Genomic DNA, 15,739 nt, shown 5'->3' on the forward strand with positions numbered 1-15,739 from the left:
GGAAACTGAAACAAGAGAGGAAATGTTGTACTTAAATTCATCAGGTGGACAAACGAGCGATGACACCAATTAGACGATTGTGTTGAAGTGGAGGGGGGGCACTGATTCTGACGTGTCAGCTGATTCACCTTCACACACAGGTGAGATGTCAGGGAAGTGTTTCAGCATGTTCTGTGTCCCAATAGCCAACAAATACAATGTTTGTAATCTTATTCTTGGTGTCGCTGAGAATCTAGGACGCTGTGAGGGAGATAAAAAGGAGGATGGATGAAAAAAGTACCTTACAAACACTTACTTATCTCTAGAAGCTCCAACTTACTCCTAAAACTTAGGATAAACAATTCGTCACCTTGGTCTTAGCAAGCCGAGGCCTAATTCACATCATCCAGAGTCATGGAGCCCCGGAGGCAGAATCCACAAAAACCTTCCAAGGCCGAAAGCTGCTCCAAACCGACCAATTTAAGAGTAAAATTCAACACAATCCGAGGCAGGATGAAGAGCTCCGTGCATACAGATCAGCCTCTCTGTGGCCAGCTGTTCCCAGAGCTGCCCAGAGGTGAAGAAAACCAACTCATTAGTAATTCACATCGGGCTGAGTCAGGAGGAGAAAACAGTGGGTCTGATTTAAAAAACAGAATTACTGCTGCTGAAAAACAACGTATCCCCAGTGGAGGGTGGAGGGAGGAGAGAAGTTGTCAAGAGGCAGAAACAGAGACCAACAGATGTGGAGAGAGAAACAGATGCAAACTGAGACCAGAATACCGTATGTTTCCAAAAGGCTGCACCACCTTATCTGCCCAGATGAGTCACTTCAACCAAACACTGAAGATGTTCCAACTTCAGAAATGACTTCTATTCTTTCGAAAATGCCAGATCGGGCATCGGCGAGTAAGCAAATGTACGTACCGATCCTACACCACGACTTTAAAGTACATTAGCTTCACTCAGACAAACTGCAATTTTGTATTTCCTCGCTGCCCCGAAGAAGAAGAGATTTCTTTGTAGGAGTAGATGTTGAGTATCTCTGGTATGTTTGAAGGTCTTTCAATTACCAGTAGATGTTTATATCATAGGACAAGATGGAGAATATCCCTTCTATGTTCGACTGCTTTATGTTAGTGGATGTTAGTGACATGTCTTCAGTTGTGTGAATGGTATCAAACATCTCACCAGCGACACCAGGCCACGTCTCCTGTCTTCAAGAGGACGACCAGTAGCAGTGACTTGTCAGGAAAACAGAGGCAGGTTGTTTTTCTTGTCTCTGGATTTCTCCCTAAACCATGTCACCCTGTGAGAACCCATCCTGACACGATTCTACCTTCACTGGGAGGCTGGTATTATATAAGCTTCATGTTTTGAGTTTAACTCGGTGAAGCAGTGTTTGAGTCCTCTTCTTCTCTGGAGCTGCGATAACACAGATATTTCGGAGGACTGCTGCTGCGATGCCTCGAGCCCCATCAGCTCATGAGACACGAACAAAGAGACGGAGCTGGAGAGGCACTAGAGAGAGAGAGGTGGTGGCAGACAGAGACATAGACAGGATGCAGCACATTGGTATTCACGGCTGGTCTCAGCTCAGCCATCCATCTCTGCCTCGTACTCTTTACATCACATTTGCCCTTCAGCGCAGCAAATATCTCACACACAGCTGGTGGAAACTACACATCTGCTCACAGGGGAGCCGGACAGTCGATCACACACACCCACGGCTTCGTCGGCTGATATGTGTGTGTGTGTTTGTGTGTGTGTGTGTGTGTGTGTGTGTTCAGACACTGTCCTGCAGAGCTGAAGCCAAAACAAGGTTTTAATTGATACATGGGAGAATCAGATGTTTCATTTTCACTTCATCACATAGTTATGGGCATCATTATAACTTTGGGTCATGAGTTCAATGCATTATTGATGGTTTGCGCGGAAGGAAAAAATCATTTCTCAAAGCTGCCAGTGAAATAATTACTGCTCACTGCTTGGAAGTTTTAGCAGCATTTCCATATGATTACTATTCTCTGACTATAACAGATCCTCGCCTCGGAAGCAAAGTGCATCGACTTCTGAGCTTCTGCTCCTGAGCAGCCAGGTACCACAAACTCTGCAGGTTTCTTAGTGTGTGTGTGTGTGTGTGTGTGTGTGTGTGTGTGTGTGTGTGTGTGTGTGTGTGTGTGTGTGTGGGGGTGCAATAAGAGCAGCACTGTATTTCAACCTGAAGCCCAAGACTCTGGTAGAAATGTTGGTATGGAACGGAAAGATTTGACGTGAACTCTGATTCCACTTTGGACTGATGAAGAAATTAAAGGTGTGTAAGTAGCAGGATTCTCCAAGTCACTGCACCGATGTTCAAATGCAGCATCTGAAGGTCGCAGCCCCTGAAGTGAGACGCCGCTCTAAACAAGCAGGTGAAGCCACAGAGGACGCAGGCTACGTGGTCAACAAGGACTCGGGAAGGAAAGTACGCATTCGTCTGTCGCATTAAAGGAGCCTTATTCGTAAATAAGAACAGACGAGGAAAAGCAGATCTCTGTCATCATGGCAACAATAATAAGAAGAGTAGAGGTCTGCTGTCACGTTAACAATCAAAAGAGGAAGGAGCCACCCGACCTCCATCCACAGGAAGCTACAAGCCTCCACACAGGAGCAGGAGCAGTTTCAGGAGGAATATTAAAAGCAAATGAAGAAAATATTGGCAAATAGATAATATCAAATAATGTTTTAATCTAAATCGGTAACATTTTATTGATATACTTCAGGATGAAGAACATCGTTTTTTAAATGTCTGATTCTTCCCATTCACTCACATGTACAGGTTTTGCTCCATGAATTTATGATGTGGGAAACTGCCGTCGTTCTGGGTGAGCGTTGAATTGAAAGATGATTTTACAGCTCTGAGGTTCAGAAAAGCAGAACAAGAGAGATGAGAGGTCGGCGGTGACGGAGGGAGGACAGGGGCAGTATTTGGCAGGAAGAGCAGCTTCTGTGACCTTATGATCCTTTAAATTACATATGAAGGGATAAACATGGGAGCCAGGGGCCGTTTGATGCTAATTCAAGCTTTACATGAGCACATTACAGCAGAACTTGGACATTAACCAGGGGAGAGCTTCTTCCCACAATGCATCATAAAACAAGTGAAGCAGAGAGCCGTGTGCTGGATGCTGAGCATTATAAGATGATCCTCTAATAGAGACGGAGCAGAGGGATGAGGCTGAGCGACGCTGCTTTGTGGGAGAAGAACACCGCTGAGTTCGAACCCCGAGGAGGGGCTGAAGCATCCCGACCGGAATGAAGTGACTCAAAGCTTTAGAGACGACAACATCACATTCAATACAAAGTGTGTGTTCTGTTTTTATATCATGTTGGTGTCTTTCTACAGCCTGTGGTACTCTGTGTACTAACACGAGGTAGAATATTTCATAATACTGGTAAATACACTTTCCTGATTACATTTAAGTTATCTTGCTGCTAAATGCTGCTGTCGGCTAATTAGCTTCAAGGTGCTAATGTTCCCAACATAAACTGTAAATAAAGATGGACGACATGACAGAGAAGTGAAGCCAAAACATCTCCATCAGCCCCTAGTGGCTGGCTGCAGTATAGATCATGAACCTGGCCTCCTCCATGTTAGTGGATGGGATCATGAGCCGAACTAAAATGTCAAAATATCCGTCAAATAAATTGCCATAAAAACATCAGTTCAAGATGTAAAATAATGGCACCTGACCTCAGAATTAGCGCCACCTACTGCTTATCTCCAGGAACTAACTCCAATAGCAGCAGTGGATGGAAAAGCCATTTAGATAAAAACCTGATAACTGACTATAACCAAACAAAATGAGTTCTGGGAACAGAGCTACTGGGTTTTAATTCTGAACCATGTGACCAACTCGGTTTCCAGGAAAAATGATGAGTCCACTGATCGAATCAGGAACATCATCAGGAGGAACTGTTTCAGAGTGACAGCAGTGGCCCTGACTCCGTGTGTGTGTGTGTGTGTGTGTGTGTGTGTGTGTGTGTGTGTGTGTGTGTGTGTGTGTGTGTGTGTGTGTGTGTGTGTGTGTGTGTGTGTGGTGACCCTCACCCCCTGACCTCTTGTTGGGACTGACCGGACCACATGTCCCCCTGTATCCAGCTAACAAAGTCATTTCAAAGGCCATTACCTTCGTCTCTCGCTGCACGACGACCCCTGACCCCACGACGTGGAGAACAAGGGACAGAGAGACAGAAGGAAAGAGATGGACAGAGACACAAGATTCGCTCGGAGCTCTGAAATCAATAATCCACAAAAAATACAACTTACGCACTGAGATCTTTTTAAAATCAGTGAGAACAACAGTAACAGTGAGTTCTGTTATTTTAAATTTCTCTTCAGTCATTTTTCCATTTGTTATTTTAAAAAGAGAGATTTTCCAAGTAGCAGAGATTAGCTAAACAACAACTCCTGAATTTACCAGATGTTTACGCAGCTGTGACCTTGAACGTGTCTTTGTCACTCGCTCGTCTCTCGTTTCTCCGTCTCACCCAAACCCTGACTCTGCACTGAAGCAGGTCATTAGGCCGCCGGAGGCCACCTAGCTTCACTGAGGTGTTAGAGGAGCTCGTGCATCAGGACGTCCAAACTCTGTGGTCGAGCCATTTGGGATTTAAAACAATATGTTGTTAGAAAATATGTTGTTAGATTTTCCCTTTGTCATCGTCATCAGAAACATTTCATCCCAAACATGACGATGCAGAGGAAATTAAACGAGGGAGTATCCATGTGTGTGTGTGTGTGTGTGTGCATGTATGTGTGAGTGTGTGTGTCTGTGTGTGTTATTGGCTGATTGGTATTTCTATGCAGCTGAGGCAACACATACTGGACAGAGACCCAGAATCAGGCCAAACATTCATAAATACACTAACAGCTGAGCACTGACTTGACCTCATCCGCATTATACAATCATGATGCACTACACAAGTGTACACATGCTCTGGTGTGTGTTTGTGTTTGTGTGTGTGTGTGTGTGTGTGTGTGTGTGTGTGTGTGTGTGTGTGTGTGTGTGTGTGTGTGTGTGTGTGTGTGTGTGTGTGTGTGTGTGCGCCCTGCTGTTGACCCCGTACAGCAGGATTACACTGGATGTTAAGCTGGCACTTTCCTCCCAATGGGATACAGTCAGGACATGACTTAACTGTGAACCCTACACACACACACACACACACACACACACACACACACACACAGTATGTACTGTATAGCCACACACATGTAATATTTATGTTTCTGATTCTCATGCATTCACTCATCCAAATCTCACACATACAAACTTGACCTCACACACTGGCTCCTCTGAGCTCTGACATTGGCAACGTGTGTGCATGTGTGTGCATGTGTGTGTGTGTGTGTGTGTGTGTGTGTGTGTGTGTGTGTGTGTGTGTGTGTGTGTGTGTGTGTGTGTGTGTGTGTGTGTGTGTGTGAAAAATGGGAAAACAACAGTTACTTGTGTTCAGCTGAGTTTCTTTGTCATCACAGTGAAGTTGCCAGATTTAAATGTTCCTCTGCAAAAACCAAAACCAAAACCTGATTCTCTGGAAACCGACGCTGCACAAATAGTTTCTTGGGAAATAGTTTGAGTGGTTAAAACTTACTCAGGGGATGTTCGGCCTTATTCCATAACAATGCATATCTGTAAAATATTACAAGTTAAAGATTGAGCAAGAGCAAAAAAGCTCAGAAGCAGGTGAGCTGTTGTCCCACGTCTCAAATCACAAACAAAGACACAAGCTGGTGAAAAACCAAAGTCATCAATCAGGTGACAGAATAATGACAGATATGAACTGAGGACAATAATGATGTGAACAAAGATGAAGCTGCTGTCAAACAGATTTTACCACCTCACCCTCCTCTGCTCCGTCAGCAGCCAAATAAACAGAGAGCGAGAAGCCGTGTGTGTGTGTGTGTGTGTGTGTGTGTGTGTGTGTGTGTGTGTGTGTGTGTGTGTGTGTGTGTGTGTGTGTGTGTGACAGTGTATACGTACTCTTGCCAAGCTGCGGGCATGGTTTGCGTGCCTGGGAAGGAAAACAGCTCATAACAAAAGCAGGAGAAGAGGGAGCGGGGGGGGGAGAGGGCCTGGATGTGAATGGGTGTGTTCACAATCCTCCCTCTGATTCCTGGCGTGCGGCCGACAGATCGGCTCCACGAGGCCGAAGCTTCAAGTGATGTGCACAACACGTGTTTCTCCCTCTACCCTAGTGAGGACTCTCAATGACATGATGCGCGTCTTGGTCCCTAACTCAAAGCAGAACCGGATTCTGACCTAGAACCACGTCTCAACACAACCTCCTCACTTTCACAGCAGATCCTCACTCTGACGATCAGGACCTCAAAGTCACTGTGCACACGCCAGCTGCACAGGTCTGGATGAAGTGAGGATCAACAACAACAGATAATATGAAGGTGCCTGATGTGATACAACACTGGAAAACAGACAGAAGCTGCTTCGTCTTCGAGGAAATGCAACGACTTCATGAACGTGACCCTGAACACACGAGTATTCAGGTATTCAGTTGCGTGTATAGTCGTACTGTTAGTTTTCTTTGTGGTTACACGACTTCTCTCTCACGCTGTGATTGGTCGCCGGCTCTCGCTCGCTCTCTCACTGGGTTTATTTCCCTTCCTGCTGTTGATACTGGTCGAGAGAGGAAGTAGGTGCGCTTGCTTCGACGCAGCTGATGTCCCAGTTTGAAAACACAACAGAATCGTTGTCATTAAGAAATGAGATCAGAGGTGGAGGTAGGAGAAGAGTTCACGTTTTTAATACGATTAATTGCACAGGCCTAACACACACACACACACACACACACACACACACACACACGTCACACAGACACACAGACACACACACACACACACACACACAGCCACATTGTGCAGAGATGCTGAGCTGGAGCACTCAGGTGGAGTAGAACCGGTCGTATATTCAGACTCCATTTGGAGAAGGTTTAGAGAGCAGCTCTCCTGAGAGGTCAACACACACACACACACACACACACACACACACACACACACACACACACACACACAGGGGTTAACATACCGCCAACAGGCACTGTGGTAACCTTTGACCTGCACTAATGCTGTCTGGAGGGGTGGCAGGGGGAGGTAATGGGTGAGAAAAATGCTCACACATGAACCTGACCTCCCTGTTTTAGTCTACCTCTCTCCCCCCCCGCCCCCTCCTCTCGCTCTCTTTTTCTCTGCCTGCATTCATCAAACAACATGTAGTCACCCGGCCCACACACACACACACACACACACACACACACACACACACACCTTTACACTTTGAAGCTGCATCCACACGACTACGTTTTTGTTCGACTCTGCTCCAGATGCGTCTGGGTCCAAACTCAGAAGCTGCGAAGATGAAGATGGAGTTTGAAAACGTAGTCGCATGGATGTAGGAAAGATTTCAATGTTCACGTGAAACGTAAAGACACCGCAGATGACGCAAAAGTCACAAGTTCGATGCCAGATCGAGTGCATCATCATTTCATCATTCACAAACACTATCTGCTTCCTCTTGCTGCTCCGTATGCAGACATGCGAGTTGGACTCCTCCAGTGTTTCTCTCTCTGAAGTCGCTGTGCAGCATCGGTTTGATCTCAGCTCGGTTCTCACAGGCTCCTCAAAGCAGGTAATCCTGTGGATACTCCAAAACTCCACGATGTGACCACGGGCACTTCAATAAGAGGCAGAGGGCGATCGGGGGGGGGGGATGAGAGAAGCAGGAGGAGTGTGTGTGAGTGTGTCGGTACAATTTCCCACATCATTCCCCTGATCACAAAGCACTGAGAGGGTTGTGAGGCTTTCTTCAGACACCCCACTGAGACAAAAAGAGGATTGTGTAAGAGATGTTACAAAAAAACACACTTCAAAGACACTAAACATCTCCCTCTGCTCCTTTTGTTTCTGTGATGTTCGCCTGAAACACGCACTCACAGACAATTCCCAACATGATGAAACACTGACAACGAGTAAACGAGGAAGCAGAAGTGAAACCGGGACGCCCCGAGATGAAACTCTACGAAATGTCCACCGTGTTTAGACATTTCAAATCAACCTGAGCATCTTAAATGTCGCTGTGTGCACTTTTAACATTTGCATTTTAAAGATATTCTGAATCTATTGGCAGCCCCTGATTTATTCACTCTGCGTCGCCGCCCTGCAGGACATAGACTACTGGTTGTCCTCCAGACATTATCCTGTCCCACAAAACATGCTGGACCTCCATCTATGGTTCAGTCTGATTAGTAATGGTGCTGATCAAATCAGAATTCCTCTCAACATCTTGAAAGTTGTTGAAAGAAGAAGACCTATGATGGAGCCCTGTGGGACGCCAAAGGAGATACGAGCTGAAGCAGATGAGAAATCAAGCAGTTTAACTGAAGAAGCTCTAGTGACATTAATAACATCCCATAATGGAGACTCGTATTCACTGGTTCATGATTCTGGTTTGAAAGGTCAAACTGAATTTAGAAAGAAACGTCTGAAAGAAGATTCTGGCGTCATCTCATCTCTCCAGTGACGTATGAAGCTGATTTAGTTCAGGTTACATCTTTTCCATCTGCTCACGAGTCCACTGACCTTTTCCAACATCACTGAACACTACAAAGGAAACATGGCCCCTGAGCAGCCACGATCATCTACGGCCAGTAGGTCGACCCTGGTTTAACACTGTGGCCCCCGACAGTCAGTACAACCTCATCCACACTGACCCGCTGACCCTGAGACACTGACCTCAGCAGAGCCGCTGCAATCAGCCTCACACCTTCTGTCTGACCTTTCCTCCGTCCTCGAAGAGCCCGACTGATCTCAGCTCAGTTTCTATTCACACACACAAACACCAGAGACTCAAACACAGGTTCCTGCTACAACGTTTCAGGATCAGTGCTCATCACAAAGTGAAATGGTCAAATATAATATGAACCGATAGTATTTGTTGATCCCACAAAATAACTGTTCTGGTCATATGTTTGAACGTATTTCATATATTTTCATTGGCGTGCATATGTCATGTGTTCATCCCAATGAATATTAGTACAATATATATATATCCAGTAACTATATAGATTGATTTCAAAAGCCACAAACAGAATCACGACAATCTTCTCATTTTCTAAGATGCACATGAAGGAGAAGCTAAGATCGATGAAGAATCTCCACAAGGTTCTGTTGGAAATCAAAGTGTGAATCAACCTCTGTCAAAAGAAACTGAAGGAAACAGAGAAGTCAAAGATTTCTGATTTGAAATCATTTCACACTTTCTGTGACGAGCAGTCGGCCACTTTCATCAGATGTAGATTTGTTTGCTTCACCTGTTGTTGAGTTGAAACAACTTCTCATATAAAGTCCACATCCACTAAAACAGACCTGATTCGTGCAAATGCAAAAGACAGAAATGTCCAACTACCATGTTCTGTTCACACAAACTCCTACGAAGACAAGAGGACAAAGTCAAAGCTCTTATGCCCAATTTATCTCAGCAGCTCAGGCAACAAGTTTGTTTTGCACATATTTCATAAACCAAACGTGTGTTTTCAGCAGCAGTTTGTGGTTCAGCCGGGCAGAGCCGGAGAACGTGATGTTTCCAGTGTGAGAAACCAACTTCGGGCACTTTGTCACACAGCATTTGAAAATGAACCACACGTGTGCGTGTGCGTGTGTGTGTGTGTGTGTGTCTGTGTGTGTGTGTGTGTGTGTGTTCAGATACAGAGCAGAAAAGCTTGCGTGAGATTCTTAAATGTCACTCAAGAATCCAAGCCGAGCTAAAATCCCACTGCACAACATCACGCCACCATATATTTACACACATTCACTAGCAGCAGGAATGAATGTGTGTATGTTGTGATCACAGAAAAGTGGACACAGGTTATAGATGTGTGTTTATTATCCTACCTGGAGCAGTTTGCACCTCCAGCAGTCCGCCTGTTGCAATCAGAGCCTCCAGGATCCGGACGTGATGCTCCGGGTTCACGTCCGCACTGTGGACAGAACCGTGAACGCACTGAAGTCAGATTGTACAGGACAAGGTAAACAGTACAGTTGGGTTTTGTCTGATACCGGAGCTACATGGATACTTTTAAAACTGCTCCGCTGCCTGAACGGAACCGGAACCAATACTTTTTACTTCAAAAAGCACAAAAGTGACAGTCGACGATAGGAACGGCTTTCTATTCTTTTTACATATTAACTGTTCACAGTGAAACCAACCCAACTGTAATAATTCAACACTAAACAACAGTTTCCTACAGTAAAATACTCCAGCTCCAAACGAGCAGTTAAATCCTTTCACGTGAAATACAGCGACTCTTTCAGCCGTGTAGTTTCTGCAGGCCAGCGTTCTGCCAGAGCCACGTAGAGAGAGAGTTAATGTAAACTACACAATGTGGATCAATGAGGAATCTTAACTAAAGTCATTGAGGAATAAGAAACATCAGAGATCAAGACATATTTAGTTTGTCTTATTTGGTCTTTTCATGATAATTTATGATGAGAAAATATCAAATATTCCGACACCTTCATTTAAAATCCAGTACGCTGCAGAACGGTCGAGGGTTAATTAACGTTTCTACACATCTGGTTCAGATATCCTGATCCGCTCTTCCTCCGCCCGCTGTGCACGTCAGGAGTGGATTGTTTGACCGAGCTACGAAAAAAACAGCGTCTGACTCACTGACAGCTACACTACATCTCAGACACACACACACACACACACACACACACACACACACACACACACACACACACACACACACACACACACACACACACACACACACTGCTACAATGAGAAATGCCTTGGTAATTTCTGGAATCAGACAGAGGCGAGTTTAGAACAGAGGAACAAAACAACACCATCTGCCTTGTTAACGCTCAGACTTCTGCGACAGGATTTTAGATCTGAGCCAAATCTCGTGTCTTCATGTTCCTGTGAGCAGGAGCTGATTGAACTATAACAACAGAACAAAGAGCCACATTAGTGCCGAACATTCAGCCACAAATGTTTTTCCGTCTTTATTTTGCCGTTTCACAAACGCTGAATGAAACGGGGATTTTCTTTCCACCCAAACACTGTGAGACACCGAGGAGAAGTGACTGTGGTCGGAATAATCAAAGCTTTTACGCAACAAAAGGGAAGAATAAAGACATTGTTGAGAAGCTAAAGAGCGTATGTGACAAGTGAACAACGTCTTCACTTGTGGTTTTCATGTTTTGATTTGAGCAAAATGACAAGTGACGTGACAGAGTTGAGTTTAGAGCGTCAGTGTTTTCTGCTCTGGTTTGACTCGCTCACAGTATCACTGCTCCGCTGTCTGATCTGTAGAAGAAGTGGTGATATATGTGGTGAAGGTCTTTTGTGAGTGTCCAGGGTTTCAGCTCTTCAACACGGACACGAGTCGTCAGAACAAAAGAAAAACTGTGTTGGAAAATAAGATTCTTTAAGAAAAGTCCAAGGTACAAACCTGTGGACTTAGAGTTAGCTTTGACCCGGTTCAGGTGTTAACGCCCTGAGTGATCCGACCACAAGTGGACGGCAGAGTCAGGTCTGAGAGCATCCTAACGAGATCTGCTCTCTCAGATCCCATTCAGAGGTCTGGATCGCATGTGGTCACATTCTTCTCTCTGTGTGAGAGCAGATCTGGATCTTCACGTCATCCTCTGACGTCTCCGACCCGCTGCAGTTCCTCTTCTCAGTGTCCACACAACCCTGATCTGATACTTTCTCTAATTGGTAAAATCTGAAGAGTCCTTGGTTCAGCTGCTCCTGACTCGAACCCCAACACACTGACACATCTGTAAACTCACACTGGGTTAAACACAACATCATCTGGTCTTTGCCAACACAAACGATGCACATGATTATTTCTTATCAGATTCAGGACACATGTTAACACCAGGTGTGAACACACAGCTGAATCGCTCGGTGAACCTTTGAGTCCGAGGGTCAGAAAGTGAAGACGTCCCCTGAAGGCAGATTTTGAGACGTTGTGTTCAAAAGGCTAAAAACATGATTGGTGAGGGGACTGTGACCTTGAGCTTTGACCTTTGACCCCACAAATCCAGTTCATCTGTGAGTCCAACTGAACATTTGTGACAAATTAGAAAGGATTCTTAAGATAAAACGAAGGTTAATAAAAATAAATCTCACCAACTTGATTTGCGAGGTCACAGTGACCTTGACCTTTGACCTTCAACCACCAACTTGACCAGTTCATCCATGAGTCAAAGTGAACGTTCATACCAGGAAATTCCCTCCAGGCGTTCCTAAGTAATCGTGTTCACATGAACGACCTGAGAACATTCACTGAAGCTAAGATTACAAAGACGTTCAGCAGCTCACGTTGGTTCTCGCTCAGTTTCTGACTCAGTTACCAGACGGATGATTTACACGTTTTAAATTCACTACGACTCTGACTCATGCATCTGACGGCCACATGTCAGCATCGTGTTGTTCGGAGCTTTGCACTGAACCAAACAGAAACAAAACAGGATTTATATAAACTGGGATGAAATGATATAAACTGGTAATCGTGGTTTAACGCTGACTTCTCCAGGAGGCTCCTGTGTTTCTGTGATGAGGAGATGTTACAGAAGAAGAAACTTTAAACGGGGAATTACATTCAGGGGAAATTCCTTCCAGAGCCGGTGGTTTACAGAGTTTCTTCTTCTGTGACTCAAGGTTTTTTCCTGTTTCCTGCTTGAGGGGAAGTTGTTTCCCCAGTTTGTGATAAACAAGCGAACATTTACACCTGATCTGAATTTAAAGAATAAAACCAGAAGCACAGGAAATCAAATCAGAGGTAAACAAGGTGAAATGGAGTTTCCTCCACGGGACGATTTCTTTACACCTGAAAATGTGTCTCTTAAAAGCTGTTAAAGAGCAAATCCTCCTCAGTGGTCTAAAGAGTTTTTGTAGTAAAGTAAAAACCGCTGAAACTTCACGACCGTTGCTATGGTTACCTGCACTTTAAACACACCGTGAGTTCACCTGTCAGTCGATGTACGAGCTGCACGGTCAGAGATGGAATGTGGACATGACTGACTGAGGAGTGAAACCCTCCTCACCTGAGAGCAGAGTTCTTGAAGACGAGCTCGGCGAAGGTCTGGCCCAGCAGCCGCGGGCCGGCCGGGCTGTGCTGGCTGACCCGGGCCAGGTGTCTGCTGAGGTGGACCAGAAGCTGGTGGTTGGCCTGAGGGATGCTGGGAGATTCAAGGATCCTCTTCAGCCTCTCGCCGCACTCCTCAACGCTCGGACTCTCTGTAAGACAGCAACAGGGAGCACTTTGTTAGGAACACCATGTTAAGACTTGGTGTTATTTAAGTACTGATGTTTACTTAAGTTGTTCATAGAATATTTGATTCATATTTCAGGTTTAACTCATGACCATGAACCACCTGTAGAGGTTTGAAGAGACGACTCCTCCTCCTCAGAAGCAGCAGAGCAGCATTTTCTTTTGGAAATGTTCGGGGGCCAATTGAAAATATTCATTTCTAAATCACCGATTTACCCACGAGCTTCGGAGTTGTGTGAGGTTTTTGTTTTACTATCTCGGTGAGACAGTAAACCACAGGCTTCTGGTCTTCATGCTGAGTTTGGTTAAAACATCCTGGACTGAGCAGGAGCTCCCCCCCGTGCCCCAGCGGAGGGGGTGGGACAGAGGAGAACAAGAGATAAACTATTCTCTCTGATATATTTATCTATATTAATATTATTAAATTCATATTTTAGTAACCAACTGTTTGCAAAAGTATATATTTTAAAATATGTCTCATTAAAAGAGCAATGATCAGACGGAGTGAAAGGTGAAAGCCGAGCAGACAGCGTGAATAAACACCTCTCATATTAAAACATATTCCAGCTTCTCACTGGAAGGCACAGAGCACAGAGCAGCCGTCCCTGCTGCGCTGCTCGCTGAGTAGCATCTCCATCAACATCCATCCAGGCGTGCAACAGCTCTCTGCGTCTGACGGGACGCGCGGCCTTGGCAGGGAGTCACACATTTGAATTCAGACTCAGTCCAGCAGCCAGCGGTTTGCCAGCCACCCTGACAGACGCTCTGAGGAAACACCAAGAAGAATGTGAGGGGTCTCGTGTGCGGACGCTTGTAACAGGGTCCCAGCGGGAGGCGGCGCGGGGATAAAACCGAGTCCTTCCCTTGTGTTAGCCGGGGCTCAGACAATGGGCCGTGTTTGAAGAGGACCAGACGTATTGACGAGCGCTCTCACCACAGGACCCTCACCACCGCAAACAAGCTGCAAACAAGAAAACATCTGTGGCCGAGCCTGCTGCGCGCTCGCTTTACGACAGGGAGGCTCAGTGGGAGAGCACAGATCTGCCATTCAACAGCAGACGCATCGTTCTGCACAAGAAACCACACGACCATTTATCTCTGTCTGAATCTGAGCGTCTGCTTTCGTTTACTACAAACTTCTCCTTCTGCAGATACTGTCGTCTCGACACATCGCTGAGTCTGCGCTGGTGAGATGAGTCTCTTCCAGTCAGCATGATGGAGTGTCAGGGAAGGAAATAAGTTCTGGACATTTAGAGAATTATATTGTTTTATTGTCATTTTAGTTATTTGACGACATTAAAACAAGCTGAGCTGATTGACAGATGACACTGGCTCATGATTGGTCGATCAATTCTGCACAGACTTTCACTCCTAAAGCTCAAGATGGTGACGTTCGTACCCGAGATATTTTGGCTTCATTACTGGAGAGTGGGAGGAAGTGGGGACGTGTCGTCCATCTTTATTTAGAGGGAAACTGTTGTTGACCATAGTGAAGGTTGATGCTGTTTGTTTTCTTGGAGGAAGAGTTGACGAATCAGGGAAGGAAATGTCGAAAAAGAACACGGCTATTTGCATCTTCGTTTCCAAACGTCTCTGCTCACAAATTAAAGACGTGTGCATTTAGCTTCGGGTTCATAACAATTTGCCTGATCATGCTGAACCACATTTCTGACCCTCTTCTGACCTTCACTTTAACCTTACGCTGCCACCGTAAGACTAACTTGTTATTATGCAAAGTTCATTGAAGGTTAAAACCTCACAAACAAACAGCCTGCTGTCTGCAGAGGATAGAAAGTGTGTTGTTAGCAGATGAAACCGGTGGAAACCTGAGGTGTTTGTGTGTCTGCAGCCGCTCCACACATCTGCTTGTCGAACAGCGCTCTGCATGTGTCCCGTTATGTATCCAGGTGTTAGACGGCTGATATGTATTGATCGACTGTACGAGCTATCGGTGTTGTCGGCCCTCTGCGCGGGAACTACAGTCTTCAGATCAATTCCAATAACGCAGAGTGCCAACAGAGAGCTGAAGGAAGAGACAGAGCGACAGCAGAGAGCTGAAGGAAGAGACAGAGCGACAGCAGAGAGCTGAAGGAAGAGACAGAGCGACAGCAGAGAGCTGAAGGAAGAGACAGAGCGACAGAGCGACAGCAGAGAGCTGAAGGAAGAGACAGAGCGACAGCAGAGAGCTGAAGGAAGAGACAGAGCGACAGCAGAGAGCTGAAGGAAGAGACAGAGCGACAGCAGAGCGACGAAGGAAGAGACAGAGCGACAGCAGAGAGCTGAAGGAAGAGACAGAGCGACAGAGCGACAAGCGACAGAGCGACAGAGCGACAGAGAGACAGACAGAGCGACAGCAGAGAGCTGAAGGAAGAGACAGAGCGACAGCAGAGAGCTGAAGGAAGAGACAGAGCGACAG

General features: G+C 45.7%; 1 protein-coding gene across 2 annotated transcripts in view; it reads right to left on the minus strand.

Annotated features, from left to right (window-relative positions):
• pik3r3b (phosphoinositide-3-kinase, regulatory subunit 3b (gamma)) overlaps positions 1 to 15,739 on the minus strand; it is a 163,909-nt gene that overhangs the window by 69,242 nt on the left and 78,928 nt on the right. For both annotated transcript variants that reach the window (XM_035176540.2, XM_035176538.2), the window contains exons 6-7: positions 13,097 to 13,289; positions 9,926 to 10,011 (exon numbers count right to left, since the gene is read on the minus strand). In XM_035176540.2, coding sequence (XP_035032431.1) covers positions 9,926 to 10,011; positions 13,097 to 13,289 — 279 coding nt within the window. The remainder of the gene's footprint in view (positions 1 to 9,925; positions 10,012 to 13,096; positions 13,290 to 15,739) is intronic.

This window comes from Hippoglossus stenolepis, chromosome 14 (genome assembly GCF_022539355.2).
Source record: "Hippoglossus stenolepis isolate QCI-W04-F060 chromosome 14, HSTE1.2, whole genome shotgun sequence".
Lineage (NCBI taxonomy): Eukaryota > Metazoa > Chordata > Actinopteri > Pleuronectiformes > Pleuronectidae > Hippoglossus > Hippoglossus stenolepis.